General features: G+C 38.4%; 1 protein-coding gene across 1 annotated transcript; it reads right to left on the bottom strand.

Annotated features, from left to right (window-relative positions):
- Window positions 1-22,223: 22,223 nt before the first annotated feature.
- On the bottom strand, window positions 22,224-23,009 carry LOC131618789 (uncharacterized). The gene has a single exon (XM_058889947.1). The coding sequence runs from the start codon at window positions 23,007-23,009 to the stop codon at window positions 22,224-22,226; it is 786 nt and encodes a 261-aa protein (XP_058745930.1).
- Window positions 23,010-25,334: the final 2,325 nt, after the last annotated feature.

A 25,334-nucleotide genomic window follows, 5' to 3' on the forward strand; every position in this document is an offset into this window, starting at 1 on the left:
AAATAGATCTTTGAGGTTGATCGTGTCAGCACCGTCTGAGGTGGCAGAATTAGATCTTGGAATGATGATCGTGTCTACACCGTTCATTATGATAGAATTATATCTTTGAATGTTAATCGTGTCAGTACCGTTCGTGGTGCCCGAATTAGATCTTTGAATGTCGATCGTGTTAGTATCGTTTGTAGTAAACTGATTTAGATCTTGTATTGTCAATCGTCTCAGCACCGTGTGTAGTAATCGATTTAGATCTTGGAATGTCGATCGTCTCAGCACCGTGTGTAGTAACTGATTTAGATCTTGTATTGTCGATCGTCTCAGCACTGTGTGTAGTAACTAATTTAGATCTTATAATGTCGATCGTCTTAGCACCGTGTATAGTAACCGATTTAGATCTTAAGAAAATGATCGTCTCCACCGTTTGTGATGATAGATTTAGATCTTGTAATGTCGATCGTCTCAGCACCTTGTGTAGCAACTGATTTAGATCTTGGAAAGATGATCGTGTACGAATGGTCTTTGCAGATGCCATTCAGTGAGTTTGATAAGACTTTGTCGGAGACGGGCTTGCGGATGCCGTCTGAAAAAGATATTTGTCCAAAGTCTAGAGGGTGATGCTTTCAAAATAGGCACCTGATAGGAATTTTCAGAATGTCCAGGGTTTGAGGTTCCGGAATGTATATCTACTATGAATGTTTCCGAAGTCTGGGGGTCAAGCTTCCAGAATGTGCTTCTGATTGGAATTTTTAGAATGTCTGGGGTTTGAGCTTCCGGAATGTATATCTAATTGGAATGTTTCAGAAGTCTGGGGGTCAAGCTTCCAAAATGTTCATCTGATAGAGATTGATTTGTTGATGGTATTTGTCTGACCGGTTGGTCGACCTGAAAGGCAAAGTCAGTTTTTATGCAATGTCATGATGTATGTATTATGTGATTCAAAATAAATGAGAAACTTGCATGTTATGTATGAATTTATTATGAGGTATTGTATGCAATGTATGAATATGTTTTCGATATATGATGTATGAACATGATTTATGCTATCTGGAGTATATTAGTGATTTTTCTTGATTGAGAAAATAAATCTCTATATCAGTTTAATTTTGATGTCTGATCTTGTTTTGAAGATGCTCAGCTGGGGATTTATGATTTTTGCTTGGGGATGAGAGCCATTTGAATGATTGATCCTTGATACACCCTGACTGGGGATAAGAGAGATGAATAGACCCTGTTGGAGGAGGGATTGAAGATAGCTACTTGAAGATTACTTTGTGGGGATATGATCCTGTGACACTGGCTCTGTGGGAGGACGTGGATGCCTTGAACATTGCCCCCAGTGGTTATAGTAACTGCCATTCCTGGACTTTTGTTGATTGGGACACACCAATGTGTGTTGGTCGAAGTGTCAAACCTGCCTTGCACAGCTTTTCCCCAACTAATAGGGACTTTGAAGAGATTCGCCTCGTGAGGACCTTGTGAGGTGTGTACTATGGGTGACATGCCCCTAGTACTCATAAACTTAGTATAATTCCCCTGACTGATCGGGAAGTAGCTTCAGACCCACTTGGGTGCATGCCCTTAATTGTTTGGCATTTTTGAGAGATTATTAGAATCTTGACTTAATTGCCCCAGATCGATTGGACAAAGCATGTCATGCCCCTTGTATTCATTGACTTCTAATCAACTTAGTCAGACGTAAGAGATGTTGATGCTTAAGTGGTTTCGTCTGTCGGGATGACTTTTAGTCATTAGTTGTACCCTATGCAGATTCTTTCTGATGCTAACATTTGAAATTATGTAGCAGGATATGTTTAATAATGAATTCATGAGATGCAATGCATATGTCTGTCTTGAGTTTTTTTTGAAAAACATTAAAACAAAGGTGTAAAAGCGTTATATTTGTAAAAAAAAAGATATCAACTCAGTGTTTATGGCAAACCTTAAGGAGTCAGGATACCCTTTTGGCGACAGTATGCTTTCGAACTAACCATGCTTTAGTTAGGACTTTCAAGGGTTGTAACGTGGCTTGGTTCACGGTTTAAGAAACAAAGGATAATGGCTCAAAGTTTATTTGTACCCATCCCAATCTTCATGATGTTCTTCGATCCTATGCTCAGTTAACTTTGCATTTAAGTTCTAGCAGAGCTTGAAGTCATAACACTGACATTTGATGATGGTTAAAGCACTGGAAGTTTATTTGAACAAACAATCATCCTTTTTTTTGTAATATTTTTGTCGAGGATTTATAGTAACCTCTTTTGGTTTTTTTTTACTTTGTTATCCCTAACTTTTGCCTGAACTGTTTATTTTGAGATTACAGTAAGCAAGACGATTCGATTTTTGATAAGTCTCCTTCATAGGTTTTGACTTAACAGCTTTTTTCTTTTTGGTGGATATTGACTGCCTGACTTAATGGTTGCGGGAACCCATCATTATTTGGTGTAAACAACAACTAGTATGATTGAGTTAATTGAGTAACTACCCTACCCCAGGTTATGATCAAGGGTTTAATTTGCACGAGAAAAACTTCTACTACTTAGGCTCAAAGGTGTTGACAAGGGACTAACATCCTTATATCTCCACTGTTTAGGAATTGAAACAATGCTTGTACATTGTCAGCACAGTTTGTTCAAAAGCATACTGTATAAGGTTACGGTATCATTTTCGGCATCCTCCCTCAAAAGGCATACAGCTTTTAGCAGGAGTCGAATATCACAAAACATAAATAAAGTAAAGACACAGTTTAAATGAGTGATAGAGAAATGATTTATTCAAGACAAACATATGCAATGCACTAATGATGATTATTAAAACAGATAATGTCTATCATGAGTCAAATGTTTAAACAGACAGGAAAGAAAATTGCAAATGAGAGCAAAGCTAATGACCCAATAATCCATCCTTCTAGATATTAGTCAAACTTGTCATGATTAGGCATGGGATCAGTGATCACCATAGGGGTCTTAGGAGGGTTGAATTTTATTTCCCCATCATCGCTCAGATCTTGATTCTTATTCTTCAATGTTCAGCAATTGTTAGTTTCAAGTCCAGGACTGTTGGAATGGTATGCGCACCTCGCATTGGGTTGATAGCCAGGAGCGGAGGTGTTAGGATTCTTAGGAGGGTCCCTCAGAGTAATCAATTCGATCTTCAACAGATGTTGTAATGCTTGAGCCAGTGACATATTTATCTTGGTGAATTGACGCTTAGGTACGTCTAGCTTTCGGCGTTATTGTAGTGCCGGTGTAAAGATCAGAACTGCCCCAACAGATTGGTTGCATTTATTATAACCTTTTTGGTTGTGCACAACATCAGTCATATGAGTCTCCTCAGGTGAGTTGAAACCAGTGATTTTGTTATCAATTAAGTTTTGAATCATATGCTTTAATGGTCTACAATCCTTTGTATCATGACCAGGACTATTTGAATGATAAGCACATCTTGCATGATACTTGTACCCATGAGCAGGATTGGTAGGAAATGATTATGGAGGCAATAGATTTATTAAGTTCCGATTGAGCAGTTGTTGCAGAACTTTGAGACAATGGCATGTGCAACAGAGTAGATGATCGCTTAGGTTTGGATTTCCGATTATCTTGACTACCTTGATGCCTATGTTGACTCTTCTCCTTCTTGATCAGAAGTGCCTTCAACTCTTCTAGCCTCTTGGCCAAGTTAAGGATCATCTCTTGGAACTGGTTGTTATGAGCCTGAAGCTTTTTGACTGATTGTTCGAGATCCATTTGTGCTTTTATAAACAGCGAGAGAGGATGAGAGACCTATGGCGGGAACCTGTTATGCAATGTTATGAATGCAGATGCAATGTTTTCAAGGATCTTTAAGGAATTTAGTTTGCGACATTAGAAAATGATTTGGTCGCGTCTTCGTTTGAGGAACTCTGATTCTTGGATGTTCTTTTATGGGAATCAAGCTCACCATATCTAGTGGGTCATAGCCTCTGATTCGGGATACTTCTGAATTTGAAGGTACATGGCTAGAGGAAAATAAATCCTCTTGCCCCTTGGTAGGTACTATGTCTCTGAATTGGAAGACATATGGCTAGAGGAAAATAAATCCTCTTGCCCCTTGATTAGGAATTCAGTCCTTGATAAGAGCACCTGAAATTATGCGCCCTAAATCCCTAAGATCCTTGAAAGGGTTAGTTAATATGCTATGTCATGATGTCATGATGTCATGATGTTATGATGTTAAGCAAATGCGATGCATCAGGCAAAGCGTAAGATAGTTAGAACAAGCAAGTCCCACGACAAAACTTGCATGGAAATCAGAGGGTTAGTAGCACACACAAGCAAGTCACACAAGTGTCCTTAGGTTTAGAGGCTCGCATGTAGTTCTTAGGTAAATACCCTCCCCACTGAAGTTTAGTTGGTTCAACCTGTCCTAGATAAAGATCGAGTTCTAGGGAGCTCATATCATTGACCTTTCTCGAAGACACTATTTCAGTTCAGCAATCGAATCACCGATCGAAAACGTCCTGAAAGTCTAGTCCATATGAGTGTAGCTTCGAGTATCAACCAACTTTAGTCGGAACCAAAGCCAGCCATCTCGCAACTTTCTAATAGGCCAAAGTCAAGTTCAACTAGGGTTCTAGGGGTAAATTAGTGCTTAATGACACCACGCAACAGCCAAATGTTTCCTCAAGTCGGATCCCAAGGAACATCAGGACAAACCAAAGTGTCACACTAACGATGGCTACCATATCAACCATAGCGGTATACGCCGTACACTCTCCTTGGTCTCATGCCATATACCTAAGGTACACTAGATCCGGGTGTAGGATCTTTCACACAAGTAAATACTCAAACAACCCTTTAAATATAAATCAAACAAGATAAACAATTTTAAAGTGATCCTAAACTTTAAGGTAACCCCTCTTTTATAAGTATCCCCAGCAGAGTCGTCAGTTCTGTAATACGGTGGGAGAACTGACTTTTTGAAATGTTACGGATAGCAAGAGTCGCCACCGACTTTTATTTTATCCAATTTATTGAAAGGCTAAAAGAACAGAAAAAACCTTTTTAAAAGACTTTGAGTTCGGGGGGTAAGTTATACAAAGGGAAGGTGTAAGCACCCTTTGTATCCATGGTTATCCATGGGCTCTTAATTGCTTAGCTCACTTTTATTTTTCAAAATGTTTGAAGTGTAGTGTGTGAATAGGAAAAATATTGTTAAGGACTTTAGCTTGTAAATAAGTGTAGCCTTGTTTTTGAAAGTATTTGAAAAGATAGTGTGAAAAAAGATTTTTGAATTTAAATCAGAGCAAGCAATTAGTAGCAACTACCCTAATTTTAAGATTTATGTTCTTTAAGCTTTTCAATTTGAAAGGGCTATCCATACCATAAGAGGGTAGGAAGTCATTTCATTGGATGTTGAAGGGTCATCGAGAAATATCGTTCGCCATAAAACTGTCCCTACCATGTAGAGGTAGGTACTCTTTAGGGAAGGATATAATAGTCATTAATCTTTTTTAGGCAACAGGAGAGGATACCTTAGCAATTGGGACAATCACCATTTACCGAGGCAACTTCGAGGGACAAAATCATTTACTGTTAAGGCAACTTCAAAGGGACTATGATCTTATGATGATGAACTGAGAGTAACATTTGTTTTGCTTAGGTATCCTCGTATTCAAGGGACTTGACTATTTTAGAATTATAATTAAAAGACAACAGGCAACAAGGCAACAAGAGAGGTTACCCCAAAGGTGTGTGTATGGCACAATCATGTGGTTCAATTCGAATATTTATCTTATAGATAAGTGGGCTAATTCATTTTAACAAGGCTTGCACTCCCTAGGATTACTAACCACGCAGAAAAAATAAAGGCAGAATTAAAAGTTCCTACGCTATTACAATAAACACCTGTGGGCAGAAAAATAAAGGCAGGAAAATAAAATCCTAAATCTATTACAATAAACACCTGCAGAGGCAAAATAATAGAAACCCTAAGTTATTACAAGGCTTTGGGGCAGATACAAAAATTATGCAAATGAATAAAGTAAACATAATAAAAGGCAAACCCCGAATGGGGAACAAGTTAACCATAGTTAATAGAATAAATAAGGCAAGGCAAAAAGGGGAATGAAAATAAAAAGGCAAAAAATAAAGGAAAATTAAAAGGTTTTTTAAAACAATAGGACGAACCCTGATTTTAAAATATTTTTATAATAAAAAGGGTTAGTAAAAACAGTGATTAATAGTCATGATGAAAAATAGTTAGCCAAAAATAAAATCAGGGTTTGAAAACCTAAAAATAATTAATTAACCTAAAATTAAATTAAATTAGCCTAAAAATAATTATTAGCCTAAAAATAAATTAATTAGCCTAAAATAATTATTAGCCTAAAAGTAAATTAGTTAGCCTAAAAATAAATTAATTAGCCTAAAAATAATTATTAGCCTAAAAATAATTATTAGCCTAAAAATAGTTATTAGTCTAAAAATAAAGAATGTGATAAAATCCTAACTCTAATTCATGAAAATGGACAACATCTACCTATTATATATATTTTAGGGTTAATGGTTAAAACAAAGATTTTACCAAGGTTTTCAAGGGCAATGAAGCAAACAAATAAGTGTAAGGAAGAATTGACACCTGCTCCCCTTTCACCAAAGGAGGTACCTTGATTTGGCCAAATACCAAAAGGTTTTTGGCCAAATATGAATAACCTTGATTTGGCCAAATACCAAAAGGTTTTTAGCCAAAAAAGCAATTGGGGTACCATCCACTTGGTCAATCCATAGAAAATCCGAGACTTTGTACTTGCAAGCCTTACCTCCTTACCAATTGTGCTATATTATTTGTTTGAAATAAAAGCCAATTGAAAGTGTATGAAGCATGGGAAAACATTTTGCTATTTATTAAAATATAAATAATTTAAGAGTAAATTATTATATTTTAAAATAGACTTTAAATCGAATATTTATAAAATTCAAGACGTCAATGTGAATGACCTCAAAATTTTATAAAAAATCCAATTTTGAAATTATTTGAATATTTGAATATGGTGGGCAAATTTTGGGGTATGACACCATCAAAATGTACGGCAAAGCTCTATACTTGGTTTTCCTGTCTGTGTTCAACGAAGGATCTTTAAGATATTCTATAATTGAAACTCTCCGATCTATGTTTGCTAGAGCGTCAATGGCCAATACTTCAAATTCTTCTTCATTTGCATAACCCAAACGATTTCTCTCCAAGTCACTTGGAGATAGCTTGGTTGCCCTTGCTTTCCCTCTTACTTCAATTAATTCCTCTAGCTACCTTTGAAATCTTATATCCTGAAGCTATCTGTGCTAAATTATTAGCCTCTTGATTTTTAATTCTAGGGACATGTTTTATATCTATGTATTCAAATTTTTTAAGCAACCTATTTGCAATAACGAAATACATGATCAGGTTTTCCTTGATGCACTTATACTCCTTCGTCAGTTGCTTGATTACTAGTTCTGAGTCACCCTTGATTTCGACCCTGGTTGCCCCCAATTCCAACAAGGCTTCAAGTCCTTCTATCAAGGCTTCGTATTTTACCTCATTGTTAGAGCATGAAGGTCCTTCGATTATATACTTAAGTTTTGTTGGAATTCCATCAGGCGAAATCAGCAGAATCCCAACTCCACTGCCTTCTTTATGGATGGAACCGTCGAAAAACAATCTCCAAGGCTTTAACTCAACTAGGAGTTGAGGAGTCTCAACCACTGCGTGGTCTACTATAAAATCTGAGACTACTTACCCATTCATAGCTTTCAAAGGCATGAAGGCTAAAGAATACTCAGTTAGGGCTAGAGCCCATTTGCCAATTCGACTGTGCATTAAAGGCTTAGATAACATGTACTTGATAACATCAAAATGAGAGGAGACATATAAATCTATTGGCTTTATATAATATTTGAGTTTAGTACATGAAAAATGCAAACATAGGCACAACTTCTCTATCAAAGTGTATCTAGTTTCTGCATCATTTAATACCCTACTTAGGTAATATATGGCCCTCTCGACGCCATTTTCACCTTCTTGCGCTAACATACTACCTATAGAAGTGTCTAAAGCTGATAAATACAATCTCATAGGCTTCTTTCCATTTGGTGGTGACAAGATAGGTGGATTCATCAGATACTGCTTTATCTTGTCGAAAGCCACTTGATGTTCACTTGTCCACTCGAACTTTCCATGCTTCAGACGCAAAAGAGTAGAGAAGGCTTGGATTCGACCACTTAAATTTGAAATGAATCTCCTCAGGAAATTTATCTTCCCTAATAAAGATTGTAACTCTTTATTATTTGATGGTGCTTTGGTCTCCATAATAGCCTTTGTTTTATTTTGATTAATCTCTATCCCTTTTTTGTGGACCACAAAGCCCAGAAAATCTCCAGCCTGCACACAAAATACACATTTAAGAGGGTTCATCTTTAAGCCATGCTTTCTCATTCTTTCGAACGATTGGCTCAGATGGGTTAAATGATCTTCGTCTGATATAGACTTTATGACTATGTCATCTATATAAACCTGCATGAAGGTTTCGATGTAATCATGAAAAATATAATTCATTGCCCATTGGTATGTTACCCCAGCGTTTTTAAGACCAAAAGGCATAACATTCCATTCGTAAGTGCCTATTGCCCCTGGGCAAAGAAAAGCTATTTTGGAAATATCCTCTTCTGCAATGAAAATTTGGTTATACCCGGAATAATCATCAAGCATGCTAAGATACTCATACCCTGCAGCTGAATCAACTAGCATTTCAGCCATGGGCATTTGGTATTCATCTTTAGGAGTTGTTGCATTTAGATCGTGAAAATCTATGCAAACTCTTAAAGAACCATTTTTCTTAATAACTGGAACTATATTTGCAATCCATTCAACATACCTGGTGGTCCGGATGAAATTGCAGCGAAGGAGTCTTTCGACCTCCTTTTTAATCTTCGAAAGGATCTCTGGAGCGAATCTTCTTGGTGTCTGCTTGATGGGCTTCTTGCCATCCTTAATAGGCAGTTTTAATTCGACCAGCTCTCTCTTCAAACCAGGAATCTCATCATATTCCCAATCAAAACAGTCTTTATTTTGTTTTAATAATTCTACTAACCTGTTTTTCATCTTGGGGTCCAGTTTAGCACTGATGTATGTAACTCTCTTCGTGGTTCCATCTCCGAGGTCAATCTCTTCTAGTGGGTCCTGTGCTAACATCTTTGCGCTTGATGATCCTGGATCTTTCTCGAATCCCAAAGGCTCATCGTCATAGAGAGCATCTAGCCTTTGGTCTATTGTTTCTTCGTGTACTTCTTCCTCAGGAGGCTTAAGTACAGTGTTCGCTGTCGCACGCTCGCGAAAAATGAACAGAGTCGCCACCAATATATTTATCCCAAAGCGGGAAAGGAATATCAGAAAACCTGGAATAAGAAAGGATAAGAAAAGGTCTTTCGACCAGAGATAGGGTACGGGAGTCGGTTACGCGAGGGGAAGGTACTAGCACCCCTCACGCCCATCGTACTCGATGGTATCCACCTATGTTTGTTGCTATCTAAAGGGTGTATAAATCTAAAGCTTAATTACTAAGGGAATGCATGCAAATGAAAGAAAAGAAACACGGGGAAAATAAGGTTTAAATAGTTGTGCTCGCTTAGGCCCCGCGACCCAATGCCTACGTATCCTTTTCAGGAATCAGAGCGCCGTAGTTCGGCTCTTTAGTTTTTGTTTGTTTTTGTGTTTTTTAGTGGACGAAGTTACATTCGCACTCCGCTGCTCGACCTCTGGAGTCTTAAGCTGGGAATGGAGCGGAAATAACGTGTCCGATTTAGAAGGAAGAATGCCTTGAAGGCAGGAGAAAGAATGCCTCTGAGGCAAGAGAGAGAAGAAAGATTTTGAGCGTTTCGAGGAAATCCCTTAAGCAAGGGAAACTCGAGTTACTCTTTGGTTTGTGTTTTTTAGAGGTTGGGAACTTACGCCTGAATGGAACCCTTAAGCAAGGGAGCTCCAAGCACTCGAACATCCCTTAAGCAAGGGAAGTTACAAGCTTCCATTCCCTTTTTATTAGTCAAAGTATTTATTAGTCATTTTTTAGGCGTTTTCTTTGTATTTTTTATGGGAAATTTATTCAAGTATTTTTAGATGTTTTAAGTGTTGTAAAAGAAAAGAAACTAGCCTAAGTGAAAACTAGCCTAATATGAATGGGAATTTCTACCTAATATTATCATGGTTTCTACCTAAGGTTAGGATTAAAAGAAGCATGAAAAATAAAGCGGTAAGTAGAATATTGAAAATGGCATGAAAAAGAACAAGTCAAAATATAGTAAAAGACGAATTAAAATACTACTATTTTTTTATATTGATTTTTATGAAGGAAATTGAATTACAAGTCAAGCAAAAGACTAAAAAACAAATAGCCTAAAACTAATATTTTTAGTGATTGTTTTCTATGTCAAAAAAATTAGTACTAATGTCTAAGAATATAGGAGGAAAATCAGCGTTAATCACCTAAAAGAAATGGCAAAAAACTAATCAAGACTAAAATTAAAACTAATGGAAACAGGGGGGTGCAGTACTGAATAGGTGTAAAGAGTGATTGGGGCGCAGGGCCCAAAGGACTGGCCCAGGAGAAGTTTTTTTGTTATTTGCAGATTTTTGTGATGAAAAAGAAAACTAAGAGATTTCATGGGCCAACTATGGGGATGCAAATCGCAATTTCGTGGCCCAAGAGCATTGTTCAGATTCATCAAATTATCACGTTTCTTTTTGATCCATTAATCAGACTAATTATTATGGTGATTCACTTAATTAAACCTTATGTCAATAATTGAGAGGTTAATCATATAGAAACTAATTCCGTTCAATGCAATCAATCCTAATTAACGTCAATTAATCAATTAATCAAGAGATACAGAATAAAATAGGAAGAAGAGGGCTTAGGGTTACCTCTATGTGACGATCCCAATTCTCTCTACTTCTTCCACAATTGCGAACTCGCGGCGGAACTCCGATCAACTCTCTCTCTCTGGTCTCGAGGTCCTTCCCGTTCACATTCTCTCGATCGTCTCTCACTCTTCCTCTTCATGAACGGCGCGCAGAGAGTCTCGTCGTCTCCGATCAAAACTCCGGCCAACGCCATAAACAAGCTCCCGTTTCTGCCCTCTCGTTTTTTGTTGATTCAACCATGGCGGAGAGCAAACTCGAACTCATGAAATGATTTGAGGATTACCAATCGGAGATTCGTCCGAAGCACCATTGATAGCTCAGGTTTGTCTTCGAAATCGCATCTTCATTATTTGGCTCCTTCTTCTCCTTCTAATTTCTTGCGCCTTTGGTTGTTGTTCGTGATGATGTCGATGATGAGCGTTGTTGCGATGCGTTGAGGATGATGATGTTGATTGTTTGTTGTGCAGATTGATGGTGCGCGATGATGATGATGGTGGTGTTGATTGAAGCTAGAAGGTTCTGCGATTCGTTTTGCTGAGAGAGAAAGAGTTGCAGAAGTGGTGAAGTTTAGGATGAAGATGATGAGAGTGAAGATTGTGAAGGTTTGTGGAAAATGATTGTGGAGAAGAATGGCGTGAAGATCTGAAGAGAGTTGCAGCTCTGCTTTTATAGGTAATTCCTCTTCTCAGAATTCTGTTAGATTCAGTTAGGAGTTGTTAGAGGTGGTTTAGGTTAGTTATGAATCTGTGGGAATTGGTTAGAAGAGTTAGTTAGTGTAACTGATTTCTGTTATGGCAGTTAGTTTGTTAGAAGTTAGAACCGTTAGTTATAAAACAGTTAGGGGTTAGTTAGGAGAAGTAACTGAAAGTTAGTTGGAGGTTGGTTTGTTATGAATTCAGTTGGGGAAGTTAGTATGGTTAGGAAATTCTGTTTTTATTCTTTTATGAATTGTTTCTGAACTGGTTTAGTTATGCAGGTTTTGGATTATGATTTTGCATACAAGAGGGAAGGTGAAGGCTTAAGGCATAAAGTTCAAAGAAAGGGTGGGTGAGGCAACAGTGGAAGAAGATAGAGCTTGAAGTTTAGCAATACTTGTTTAGTGAATCTGTTGTGATTGTATATATATATGTTAGATGAACTCGAACATGATGGCGATGATAGATTTGGATGTATAGTTCCCAGAGTTTGTATTGCAAATAGTGAGTTTTGTTTGTATTTTGAATTCGAACTTGACTGATAAATGTAATTGAAACGCGGCTGGATTTGAATGATTGCAAAGCACCTTCTATTTGAGAATCTTGAACTGGAACTTGGTAGAGAATGAATAAATCTCAAAGTCCATGGATGAAATAGATGAGAAAGAGATAAACTTATTTGATTTCCACTTGAATTTTGACCTTATTTTGAATGAAACTCTTCTCCATAATATTGTCTTGATTGGTCCTCACTTCTCAACGAATCCCATATTAACCTTCCTTTGAAGTAACAAATATATGATAAAAACCATGAATTGTACCATAATGAATGAAGCAGTCAATCCTCAATAATGTAGTACTCAAATTTCAATCTACCACCATTATAATATTTTGAAGAAATTCTTGAATAGGAATTAGTCTCAAAGTATAGAAACAACGAATCTTTAATAATTTAAGATCTTTGATTTTAATGCCGATGGTTGCTTAATGATGTATGATTTTATGGATGACCTAAAATGCAAGTGATGTTAAAACAAAAAGCCAGTTAGAAATAAATTAAGGTGGGCAAATTTTGGGGTGCAACAGCTGCCCCTATTTAATCATCTTGAACCTGAGTGAGAGATTGGCGCTAGCCTTTCGAGCAATCAAGGTAAGAGACGATTAAATACCAAGTGAACTTGAAAATTTGCCTAATGAGAGATAAGATCCACTGGGGAAAGTGATAGTGTCATTTATTGAGGAAGAATGGTATCAATTCTGGATTGAACGAGGTAACTCTGGGTTAGAAATGAAATGGAATTCAACTCTGAGTTGAAGAAGAAAAGTGGGTCAACTCTGGGTTGAAGAACGGAGAAAAGTCAACTCTGGGTTAGATACAAGATAAACATCGATTCTGGATCGAGAAGGGAAAGAAGAACATCAACTCTGGGTCGAAGATAAGATGAGGATATCAACTCTGGGTTGAGAAAAGGAAAGAAGAACAATTAGGGATGATTGTCAACTCTGGGTTGAGAAGAAAATAAAGAAAGAAAACCATCAACTCTGGGTTGAGGAGAAAAAATCAGGAAAGAAGACTGTCAACTCTGGGTTGAGTAGGAGAGGTAAAAGATAACTATCAACTCTGGGTTGAAAGGGAAAAGAAACAAGACAACCATCAACTCTGGGTTGAGTGGGAAAAAAGATAAGGGATCAACTCTGGGTTGAATAAAAGATAACTGTCAACTCTGGGCCGAATGGGAAAAAGACAAGAATCAACTCTGGGTTGAAATAAAAGGTGAACATCAACTCTGGGTCGAATAAAAGGTGACCGTCAACTCTGGGTGAGTGGGAAAAGGTAAGGATCAACTCTGGGTCGATTAAAAGACAAACATCAACTCTGGGTTGAATAAAAGGCGACCGTCAATTCTGGGTGAGTGGGAGAAAGGATAGGAATCAACTCTGGGTTGAATAAAAGGTGGCCGTCAACTCTGGGTGAGTGGGAAATATAATTAACTCGGGGTCAAAAGATGAAAGGAGGGTCAACTCTGGGTTGAACACAAAGACATCAACTCTGGGTTGAAGAAAGATGAACATGATTGACTTGAGGAGATGGCACCACAATGGTAACTCTGAGTGCCCCAGTGGAATATCAATTGATTGCTTGTAGAGAACCCATCTGATGAGTAACTTGGCTTATGCTTCACATGCAAATGTTTGATTTATTTGTGCACTTCTGGAAATGCAATGCAATGAGTTCTATATGCAGTGTACTGATGGATTGTTCAGGGTTTCTGCTTTGATGTGGAATAGATTAAGTGGAGTTCTGAACTCTGCTTGATTCATGATAGGGTGGATGCCCCTGATTTGTTGATGATTGGATCATGCGGGTGAAATGATAATGAGAATGCAATGATATGCATGATGTATGTATGATTATGAATGGGATGATTGTCTCCAAGATACCAGGAATGGGTGGAGGATTCCTTGCAGGGAGGTTGTTGCTTGAAGGATAGAACTTGTGAAGGTGAGGTGTTTAGTTTGACTCCTCGACACTTGTCCTGATATCTGCCACTTGCTTGGGGATGGAAGAAAGAATTGTCACTAGCTTGCCCCAGCTTGTATGACCTTTTGAGATAGAATTTGACATGCTTGAATCATGGAGATGTGCAATGGTCTGCCCCAGTGTTGATAACAGAATGAATGCCCCAGATTGTAGGGAACTCTTCCACCAGATGGATGCTTGAGATATTTGCTCGACGGATGACCAACCTTTGCCTTTGTAAGACTACTCAATGGGATTTCAATGTTGAACTTTCCTTGGTATCAAGTACTTACTTTATGATTAGAGACAATTCTGTTTTGAAAAGGATAATGAGAATGCGATGCACATGTTAATCTCAAAAGAAAAGTTTTATTTGTCAAAATGTTGTACTGATACTAACACAAGTGACACAGCAACATTAGGAGTCAGTTTTGACATGATTTTACAGTTTGTATGCTTTCAGAACGGACCTTGCTTCAATTAGGACTTTCGAGGGTTGTAACGTGGCCGGGTTCGCGGTTTAAGAAACAAAGGATAAAGGCTCAAGTTCTACTTAACCCACCCCTTCTTCGTGATGTTCTTCAGTCCCACATTCAGTTAGCTTGACACGAGTGTTCGCCTTTCAGGAAGGATTGTGATGGATGAGGATCCTTTATAGCTTTGATGGAGGTGGCAGTCACCCTTTGGTGCTTTAGTTGATGGTCACAACAACTTGTCTTTTGGAGGATTCTTCTTTTGCTTTTGTCTTTTGTTTTCCCTAACTTTTGCCTGGACAAAAAGTTTCTTTTGACTTTGGTTTTCGTTGTCCAGCGGGATATGCCCTAATTTTTGCCTAAGTCATTTGCTTCAAAGCTTTTCTTTCTTTTTGACTTAGCGGGCTATTGTTTCTTTCTTTTTCGATCATGATTCATAACTTTCTTTTTATTCATTTTTTCGTTCGGGAACAAGTTGTATGACTTTGGTGATTGACTTGATGAAAAGGTTGTGACTGCCTTCTTCTTAACTGAATGAGAGATATCCATTGTGGATTGTGCTCTTCTTTTGTGAGATATGAGATATGGTTGATCCTCTGGTGGAATACCTGAAAGTTGAACGCTCGGTCGCACTAACTGAAGACTACCCTGCCCCTGGTTAAGATTGAGGGTTTTATATATTTGAAAAGAAACTACTACTCCATAGGCTCGAAGGGGTTTACGAAGGTTTCACTCCCTTATAACTCCAGTGTTTAGGAATTGAAACAATGCCTGTACATCCTCAGCAGGATCTTGTTCCAAAAGCATACAATTAGTGATTCATGTGTTTTTTATTTTTCATCATTCTCCTTTTTTTAATTGCTTAAGACAAATGAGTTGAATATCAATGAACATAATGACAAAGATGAAATGATTTGAGAAAAACATGTATTTTACATTATTTTTATTTATTCAAACAGAATGAGTTTCTTACAATGAGAAGTACTTGATAGCAACAAAAGTAATAGTCGAAAATGCTTGAGAAGTCTAGACAATGGCAAGATTGGCCTTATTCTGATGCAAATGAGATGTTCTCTGACACACACAAAGTCTCCAGGCTCCTTTGGTGGAAGGTGCCCCCTTTAGGGGGCATGGGGTCTTCTGATGGTAGCTTGTTCTTATCTGTAATTCCCCATGATTCTTTGTTGGTGAGCTCTTGTCAAATATTGGCGTCGAGGAATCGTCTTGTCTGATCTGATGGAGAGGGAGATGGTAAGAGTCTTGGTAACCATGGATGCATATGCATGGATGCAAAATGTTAATGAAGATGCAAATGTATTAGGATCAAGGATCAAGGCCTCTTGGATAACAACTTCTCATGGTCAATAAGATATGGCCGAACCCTCCAGATTCAGAGGTTCGACGTTGCTTTCTGGATAAACAGCTTGTGCATAAGTCAAAGGTGGTCGAACCCTCCAGATTCAGAGGTTCGACGTTGATTCTGATAGATAACCCTTGCATAAGTCAAATAAGGTCAAACCTCCAGATTCAGAGGTTCGACGTTGATAGATAACTGATGTAGAACTTCTGTATAAGTCAAATGTCCCAGGATCAAAGGTTCGACGCCTTTTATTGAATAGCAGAAATCCGGGCATGATGAAAGTTAAGTTTCCTGTCCCACCCCAATCTCACAGGTATGTAGTCTAGACACGGACAAGTGGTCCCTAATGGTCACCAGGGTCTACAGTTCCCATGGGGTACAAAGTGTTTGAGGCAACAAGCGTGCCAGACACAGTGTTCCATGAAAGAACCTCGCCCAGTTGTGGTATCTCATGTTGAACTCATCCATAGCAAGCGCTACGGTAGTCAACATGAGCATCCACGCTAATCCTATGTGTCACTTGGCCTGGGTAGTGGGCCTTTTACCTCATACAAACCCCCACCTGCAAAACAGAACAGAAGACCCCAAGGAACACAGAATATAATCCATATGCATGAGGTGCAAACAGAAATAAACATGATATGCAAGCAGAAAATAAAACATGCAAACATATATACAAGATATAGACATAAAAACAAATGAACACCCAATAAAAGGAACAAACAAAGGCTAGGATCGACTTGCTTAGGATGTCCCCAGCAGAGTCGCCAACTGTCGCACGCTCGCGAAAAATGAACAGAGTCGCCACCAATATATTTATCCCAAAGCGGGAAAGGAATATCAGAAAACCTGGAATAAGAAAGGATAAGAAAAGGTCTTTCGACCAGAGATAGGGTACGGGAGTCGGTTACGCGAGGGGAAGGTACTAGCACCCCTCACGCCCATCGTACTCGATGGTATCCACCTATGTTTGTTGCTATCTAAAGGGTGTATAAATCTAAAGCTTAATTACTAAGGGAATGCATGCAAATGAAAGAAAAGAAACACGGGGAAAATAAGGTTTAAATAGTTGTGCTCGCTTAGGCCCCGCGACCCAATGCCTACGTATCCTTTTCAGGAATCAGAGCGCCGTAGTTCGGCTCTTTAGTTTTTGTTTGTTTTTGTGTTTTTTAGTGGACGAAGTTACATTCGCACTCCGCTGCTCGACCTCTGGAGTCTTAAGCTGGGAATGGAGCGGAAATAACGTGTCCGATTTAGAAGGAAGAATGCCTTGAAGGCAGGAGAAAGAATGCCTCTGAGGCAAGAGAGAGAAGAAAGATTTTGAGCGTTTCGAGGAAATCCCTTAAGCAAGGGAAACTCGAGTTACTCTTTGGTTTGTGTTTTTTAGAGGTTGGGAACTTACGCCTGAATGGAACCCTTAAGCAAGGGAGCTCCAAGCACTCGAACATCCCTTAAGCAAGGGAAGTTACAAGCTTCCATTCCCTTTTTATTAGTCAAAGTATTTATTAGTCATTTTTTAGGCGTTTTCTTTGTATTTTTTATGGGAAATTTATTCAAGTATTTTTAGATGTTTTAAGTGTTGTAAAAGAAAAGAAACTAGCCTAAGTGAAAACTAGCCTAATATGAATGGGAATTTCTACCTAATATTATCATGGTTTCTACCTAAGGTTAGGATTAAAAGAAGCATGAAAAATAAAGCGGTAAGTAGAATATTGAAAATGGCATGAAAAAGAACAAGTCAAAATATAGTAAAAGACGAATTAAAATACTACTATTTTTTTATATTGATTTTTATGAAGGAAATTGAATTACAAGTCAAGCAAAAGACTAAAAAACAAATAGCCTAAAACTAATATTTTTAGTGATTGTTTTCTATGTCAAAAAAATTAGTACTAATGTCTAAGAATATAGGAGGAAAATCAGCGTTAATCACCTAAAAGAAATGGCAAAAAACTAATCAAGACTAAAATTAAAACTAATGGAAACAGGGGGGTGCAGTACTGAATAGGTGTAAAGAGTGATTGGGGCGCAGGGCCCAAAGGACTGGCCCAGGAGAAGTTTTTTTGTTATTTGCAGATTTTTGTGATGAAAAAGAAAACTAAGAGATTTCATGGGCCAACTATGGGGATGCAAATCGCAATTTCGTGGCCCAAGAGCATTGTTCAGATTCATCAAATTATCACGTTTCTTTTTGATCCATTAATCAGACTAATTATTATGGTGATTCACTTAATTAAACCTTATGTCAATAATTGAGAGGTTAATCATATAGAAACTAATTCCGTTCAATGCAATCAATCCTAATTAACGTCAATTAATCAATTAATCAAGAGATACAGAATAAAATAGGAAGAAGAGGGCTTAGGGTTACCTCTATGTGACGATCCCAATTCTCTCTACTTCTTCCACAATTGCGAACTCGCGGCGGAACTCCGATCAACTCTCTCTCTCTGGTCTCGAGGTCCTTCCCGTTCACATTCTCTCGATCGTCTCTCACTCTTCCTCTTCATGAACGGCGCGCAGAGAGTCTCGTCGTCTCCGATCAAAACTCCGGCCAACGCCATAAACAAGCTCCCGTTTCTGCCCTCTCGTTTTTTGTTGATTCAACCATGGCGGAGAGCAAACTCGAACTCATGAAATGATTTGAGGATTACCAATCGGAGATTCGTCCGAAGCACCATTGATAGCTCAGGTTTGTCTTCGAAATCGCATCTTCATTATTTGGCTCCTTCTTCTCCTTCTAATTTCTTGCGCCTTTGGTTGTTGTTCGTGATGATGTCGATGATGAGCGTTGTTGCGATGCGTTGAGGATGATGATGTTGATTGTTTGTTGTGCAGATTGATGGTGCGCGATGATGATGATGGTGGTGTTGATTGAAGCTAGAAGGTTCTGCGATTCGTTTTGCTGAGAGAGAAAGAGTTGCAGAAGTGGTGAAGTTTAGGATGAAGATGATGAGAGTGAAGATTGTGAAGGTTTGTGGAAAATGATTGTGGAGAAGAATGGCGTGAAGATCTGAAGAGAGTTGCAGCTCTGCTTTTATAGGTAATTCCTCTTCTCAGAATTCTGTTAGATTCAGTTAGGAGTTGTTAGAGGTGGTTTAGGTTAGTTATGAATCTGTGGGAATTGGTTAGAAGAGTTAGTTAGTGTAACTGATTTCTGTTATGGCAGTTAGTTTGTTAGAAGTTAGAACCGTTAGTTATAAAACAGTTAGGGGTTAGTTAGGAGAAGTAACTGAAAGTTAGTTGGAGGTTGGTTTGTTATGAATTCAGTTGGGGAAGTTAGTATGGTTAGGAAATTCTGTTTTTATTCTTTTATGAATTGTTTCTGAACTGGTTTAGTTATGCAGGTTTTGGATTATGATTTTGCATACAAGAGGGAAGGTGAAGGCTTAAGGCATAAAGTTCAAAGAAAGGGTGGGTGAGGCAACAGTGGAAGAAGATAGAGCTTGAAGTTTAGCAATACTTGTTTAGTGAATCTGTTGTGATTGTATATATATATGTTAGATGAACTCGAACATGATGGCGATGATAGATTTGGATGTATAGTTCCCAGAGTTTGTATTGCAAATAGTGAGTTTTGTTTGTATTTTGAATTCGAACTTGACTGATAAATGTAATTGAAACGCGGCTGGATTTGAATGATTGCAAAGCACCTTCTATTTGAGAATCTTGAACTGGAACTTGGTAGAGAATGAATAAATCTCAAAGTCCATGGATGAAATAGATGAGAAAGAGATAAACTTATTTGATTTCCACTTGAATTTTGACCTTATTTTCAATGAAACTCTTCTCCATAATATTGTCTTGATTGGTCCTCACTTCTCAACGAATCCCATATTAACCTTCCTTTGAAGTAACAAATATATGATAAAAACCATGAATTGTACCATAATGAATGAAGCAGTCAATCCTCAATAATGTAGTACTCAAATTTCAATCTACCACCATTATAATATTTTGAAGAAATTCTTGAATAGGAATTAGTCTCAAAGTATAGAAACAACGAATCTTTAATAATTTAAGATCTTTGATTTTAATGCCGATGGTTGCTTAATGATGTATGATTTTATGGATGACCTAAAATGCAAGTGATGTTAAAACAAAAAGCCAGTTAGAAATAAATTAAGGTGGGCAAATTTTGGGGTGCAACATTCGCCTCATGTCCTGTATCTATAGATTCCGTGCTTTTGGCCTCAATAGCCATATCAATGATTTCGGCTTCAAGAGCCGCTATTCTTTTGTTCTCAGCCATGTAGGCCGAAATCTTTTCGAAGAATGAGGCTTCAAACATAATTAATGTCTTCGTTCCAGCCCGAAGACCGTATCCTTGTTGATTCTTCTTCTTCTTCACGATCTCCCGTGATCTCACGGTTCCATTGGAAACCATTTGGTTGGAGATTCAGAAAGTATAAAGCATTCTTATTTGGAGAATAAGCATCTTTGGCCGGAGCACATGGGCTTATATTTCCCAAATTCCTGTCGAAGTTCGCCTTATCTACCTGGTTTACTTCATTCATGAAGTAACTCTGATCAGCTTCTATATTTTCCATTATGCCATCTTTTCTCCAAATAGACACCCTCTGATGCATCATCGAAGGTACTGCTCCTACACCATGAATCCACTCTCTTACAAGGAGTAAATTGTAGTTAGATTTCGCCGGTACCACCATTAACATGGTAGGCCTCATGATCGATCCCACAGTTAAATCCACTTGGATTACTCCTAGAGTATGTCCTATTTTTCCTTCATAGTTTGACAGAACCATGTTATGAGGCTTTATGTCTGTATCAAACATTCCCAATTTTTTCAGCATAAACTGAGGCATGAGATTCACCGCTGCTCCTCCTTCCACCAGAACTTTGTTCACAGCCACCTGTTCAACTTTGACCCTAATATCGAGGGGCTTAAGGTGATTTTGCATACCTTGATGTGGTCGCTCGAACTGGGCATTTTGCTCTTCGACGGCACCACTATTGAGAACATAGTAACACACAGGTTTGTGTTTTGTCATTTCTGCTGCATCGACGTCATCATCGTCATCAACCTCTGTTTCCTGATTATACTCGTGGGGTAGTATTGACACTACAATGCAAGAATTCATGTGTATACGAAACTCCATCAGAATCGAAATCATCAGTAGGTATATCATCCTCTCTCCTTTGTTCTTCTTTAGCTTTATTATAATCCATCTTGCCCCCAGCATGGAATAGCCTTCTTCCCACAGGAGGTTTAGTTTAATGAATTTCGTTTGGGAAGGTCCTTGTGTTGTTGGATTCTCCCTTTTCAATTGAAGATGTCTCCTTTTCTGCCTTCTTCATCGTCTGGTGCCTTCTCCACTAGGAACTTGACATGGGGTTCTTACCCTTATAGTTCCCCAATCTAATGGCTTCTCTTTCCAAGGCTTGAAAATTCTTTCTATAAGCCCAGGCTTTTCTCCCTCCATTATGGAAGTTCCTCCACTTGTCTTTCTTTGGTCCCACTTGAACCCATTTGTGCTCTGAGACCTCTGATGGCACTTTGAAGGTAACTCTTCTTGCTTTTGGATGTGGGATATCCTGCCTTCTCGGGATTCCTCTGTTGTCGAAAATGTAGAGGTATGGATTGCCCCTACGGGCATCCCAATTCTAATTGGAAGGATTTCTTTCGAAAGATTCAGACAGCCTTCGATGGTAAACTTCCCCACATCTGGGGCATATCAAGCATTCAGTTTCGTCTTTGTGGCAGCGAACAAGAAAACCTAATAGGCTTTCTCCAAGCTTGGGATACACTCCCAACAATTCACCTTCTTTCCTCAAGTTCCTATGTGTTTTAGCACGTTGCCACCTTTCATAATTTTCTGCTACCATCGGATTTACTTGTATGCTGCACCTTGGGCATAACAGCATCTCAGAGCTTTGTTTGTGACACCTCCAGAGGTATTCCTTCAATGTTTCGTCAGGTTTGGAATGGTGAGAATGTACTGCTTCTTTCTTCAAACAACTTTCAACCTCTTTCATTTCTGGGATTGAATGGTCCAGATTGACCATGTTGACGTCTAAATTAGCGCTTTGGGTAATTGACATTTCTTCAAATTTCATCCTTAGGCCTTCAGTAGCCATAGTTGTTTCTCCCTCAAGACCTTCAGTAGTCTTTTGTTCGACTGACAATTCAGCAGCAACATCCTCATTCAGGCCATCAGTAACCTGTTCTCCATCCTGGATATCTCCTCCTTCTCCTGTGATCCCTCTTGCTTCGACTTCGACCATGTCTACCATATTGATTTCAACAGGTTAGAGTAGTTGGTGTCAGCAATGTTGAGGGGGTTAGCGTCTATCTTCATCTGGTTCTTTCCTTTGTCTGCAAACTTCATACGCCCTTCCTTAATCGCATTCTGGATAAGATCCCTGAAAAGGAAACATTGTGAGGTTTTGTGGCCCAAGAAATTATGGTATTTACAGTATCCTCTCTTCTTCCATTGCTCTAACGGAGGAATCTTAATATTAGGAAGCAAAACCATTTGGCCATCTTTCACAAGCAAATAAAATATCTCATCACATTTAGTTACATCAAATGTGTATGTTTTCTTAGGAAACTTATCATTCTTTTCAACTTCGACGGGATTTTTTCCATTCGATGGTGTGATCATCTTGCAAGTATAGGGGCCTGCTTCTTTTAATTCGGCTAGATCTACTTCGCAGTCTTCGAAACCATACTGGTCCTCGAAGGTTTCTAATTCTCCTTCGTCTACTTCGACGTAGGTGACCCTTTCTTTCTTGTAAATTTTATTTGCTCTAGCCTTTTCTGCTTTTAATATTTCTACCCGGCGAACCCTATCAGCCAATTGGGCCATATCTCGCAGATATTGAGTGTCTAATTTCTTCCTGATGGAGTAATCTAGACCTCCAGCGACCATTTCGACCAATTCGTGTTCAGGCACCACTGTAAAACATCTAGCTTTTAACAAACGGAACCTGTTTAGATAATCGTCTATAGGTTCAGTAAACTTCCTCTTAATACTAACTAATTCTTTGAGACTTATCTTGGTTTGACCCATATAGAACTATTCATGGAATAATCTTTCTAACTGAGACCAAGTGTCTATGGAGTTTAGTGGTAGTGTTGTGAACCATGTGAAAGCGTTTTTGGTCAAAGAACTGGGAAAATATTTCATCCTCAGATCTTCATTGTTCGTCAAATCTCCAGCCTCAGTCATATATCTAGCTATGTGTTTTGTGGTAGATTCAGTAGTATCTCCTGAAAATTTAGTAAACTTAGGGACCTTGCGCCCCCTAGGCAATTCAGTTTGCAAAACATAATCTGATAGAGGAGAGGTATAATTTGGCCTTCGTAATCCTGTGTTCAGGCCGTTTTGTATCATGATTCTCTTTATCATAGCAGTTAGATTTGTTTCCATCTGATTACCTTGCCTAACCCTGTGAATTACTTCGTCATCATTTTGGTTTCTGTTAACCACCACTACCTTTTCTGGAGGTTCCTCAGGTATATCTTGTTGAACTGCCTGTTGACCTAATCCTACCCTCAAGGTTTATGTTTCAGGGGGTGGTCTTGGTGGTCAAACTTGGTTTATGGTGGGTTCATCATCCTGAATGACTATTTGGTTTGTCCTTCGACGTGTCGAAGTTTCAGGAGCGCCTAAAAAGTCCGCCATTCGACCCATATACGCTGACAATTGTCGACATCTCTCAGAGTTGTCTCGGTTGGTTTTATCAATGTTCAGTATTAAAGGAGAAAAGATAGCCCTCATTTCTTTGGCCAATAAACCTACCATATCTTGGTTACTAGCGTCCATTTGTTGTCGGAACGCTGCTTGATTATTCGTTGTTGATGGGGTATGACATTTTGGCTTTGAACATTTGTCCCACATTATTCATACCAGAACCAGAGTTTTGGAGTGGGGAAAAAGTTGACAAGTTGGGTGGTGGGTATACAGGTATACTGCTACTTAATCTTGACATGTAAGAATATGGCATCCCGTAAGGTGAATCTCTCCATTGTCTCTGGTCTCTGAACCCTTGGTTCGGAGGGGGTGTCCCTTGAGTACCAAATTGTGGTATCTGATTCACTTGCGCATTCGATAGGGGATTTGTAGCAGCAGCAAACGTCGAATTATTTGCTTGGATCGTTCCTGTAGACCCAGGTATAGAACCAGTTACGGCCAATGGGTGTGTTGGCGCGGACATGGCTTGTGATTGGGCATTGGGGTCTGTAGTGTTTGTTGCACCATCATTGTTATTTCCCAATCCCTGTGGAGGATCTTGTTGTCCTCCTCTGTTAGTGTTGTTAACCATTCTCTTGGTGTATTTTCTCTTAGGTATTGGTTGGTTATTATCGAAATTTTTACCACTCCTAAGGTTCATACAACGCAGAAGGCAACGAAAACACTAAATTTATAAACTAATTGAAATGAAAAACAATTGAAAATAACACTATGACATAGTCCCACTGGGCGTGCCAATTTATTTACCAATGATTTCTGACAAACAACCGCTAGTCCTCCAAAGTGTTTAAACAATCTGGTTACTCGCAGGATCGACTAGATTGATCCTAGGCCATTGTCAAATAGTGTTTTAGTAATTTGATTCATATTCAATAATCTCTATAGTTTGTAAGAAATATACAACTTGCTAATGTAAATTGCATTGAGTAAATGACTTTAAAGTGAAATAAAGTAAATGTATAAACAAATAACTTTTAAGTATAACTTTGCATTAAATAAATAACATAAAGTATGAAAATATGATGTTCTTCACACATACATTGTTTCAGCAAAGACTCTTTTCTCTCGCACCGGTACTTCGAGTGTATTTTGTGAATTTTTGCATATTGATTCGAACATGCCAAACTAAACAATAGTACTACTATTTATACTACTTCGACCCTAACAATCACTACATAGATGTTTGCCACGTTCGACGTTTCGAACGTTTACTACCCTTCAGTTGTCTCCAGGCGTCTGCTGGACGAAACCGCTTCCTTTTGAATTTCAAATCTTCCCGCTCTGCCGTTTCGACTATACTAACGCCTATGTCAAAGGGTACTTTGTCAAATTGCTACCATTACTCTTAGTCACATAACATTTCCTCCAAAGAGAAAATCCTTAAATAGCTCCATGAGAACCATCTCTTCATCACAATCCAACAATCCAAGATATCACAAACCTTTAATCGAAATCTTCAGCTAACAGCTGCTTGCACCCCTTTTCCATTTATTCACCCTTTTAGCTCTTTTTCTCTTCATTTTGATCCTTTTACGATTGTTTCTTTTGCAAGCCTAAAATTATTAAATACCTGAAATAAAATAAAATGCCAACATAATACCGAAATAAAGCAACATAATTGAATTAAAATGAGGAAATAAT

Source organism: Vicia villosa, linkage group LG7, assembly GCF_029867415.1.
Source record: "Vicia villosa cultivar HV-30 ecotype Madison, WI linkage group LG7, Vvil1.0, whole genome shotgun sequence".
Classification (NCBI taxonomy): Eukaryota; Viridiplantae; Streptophyta; class Magnoliopsida; order Fabales; family Fabaceae; genus Vicia; species Vicia villosa.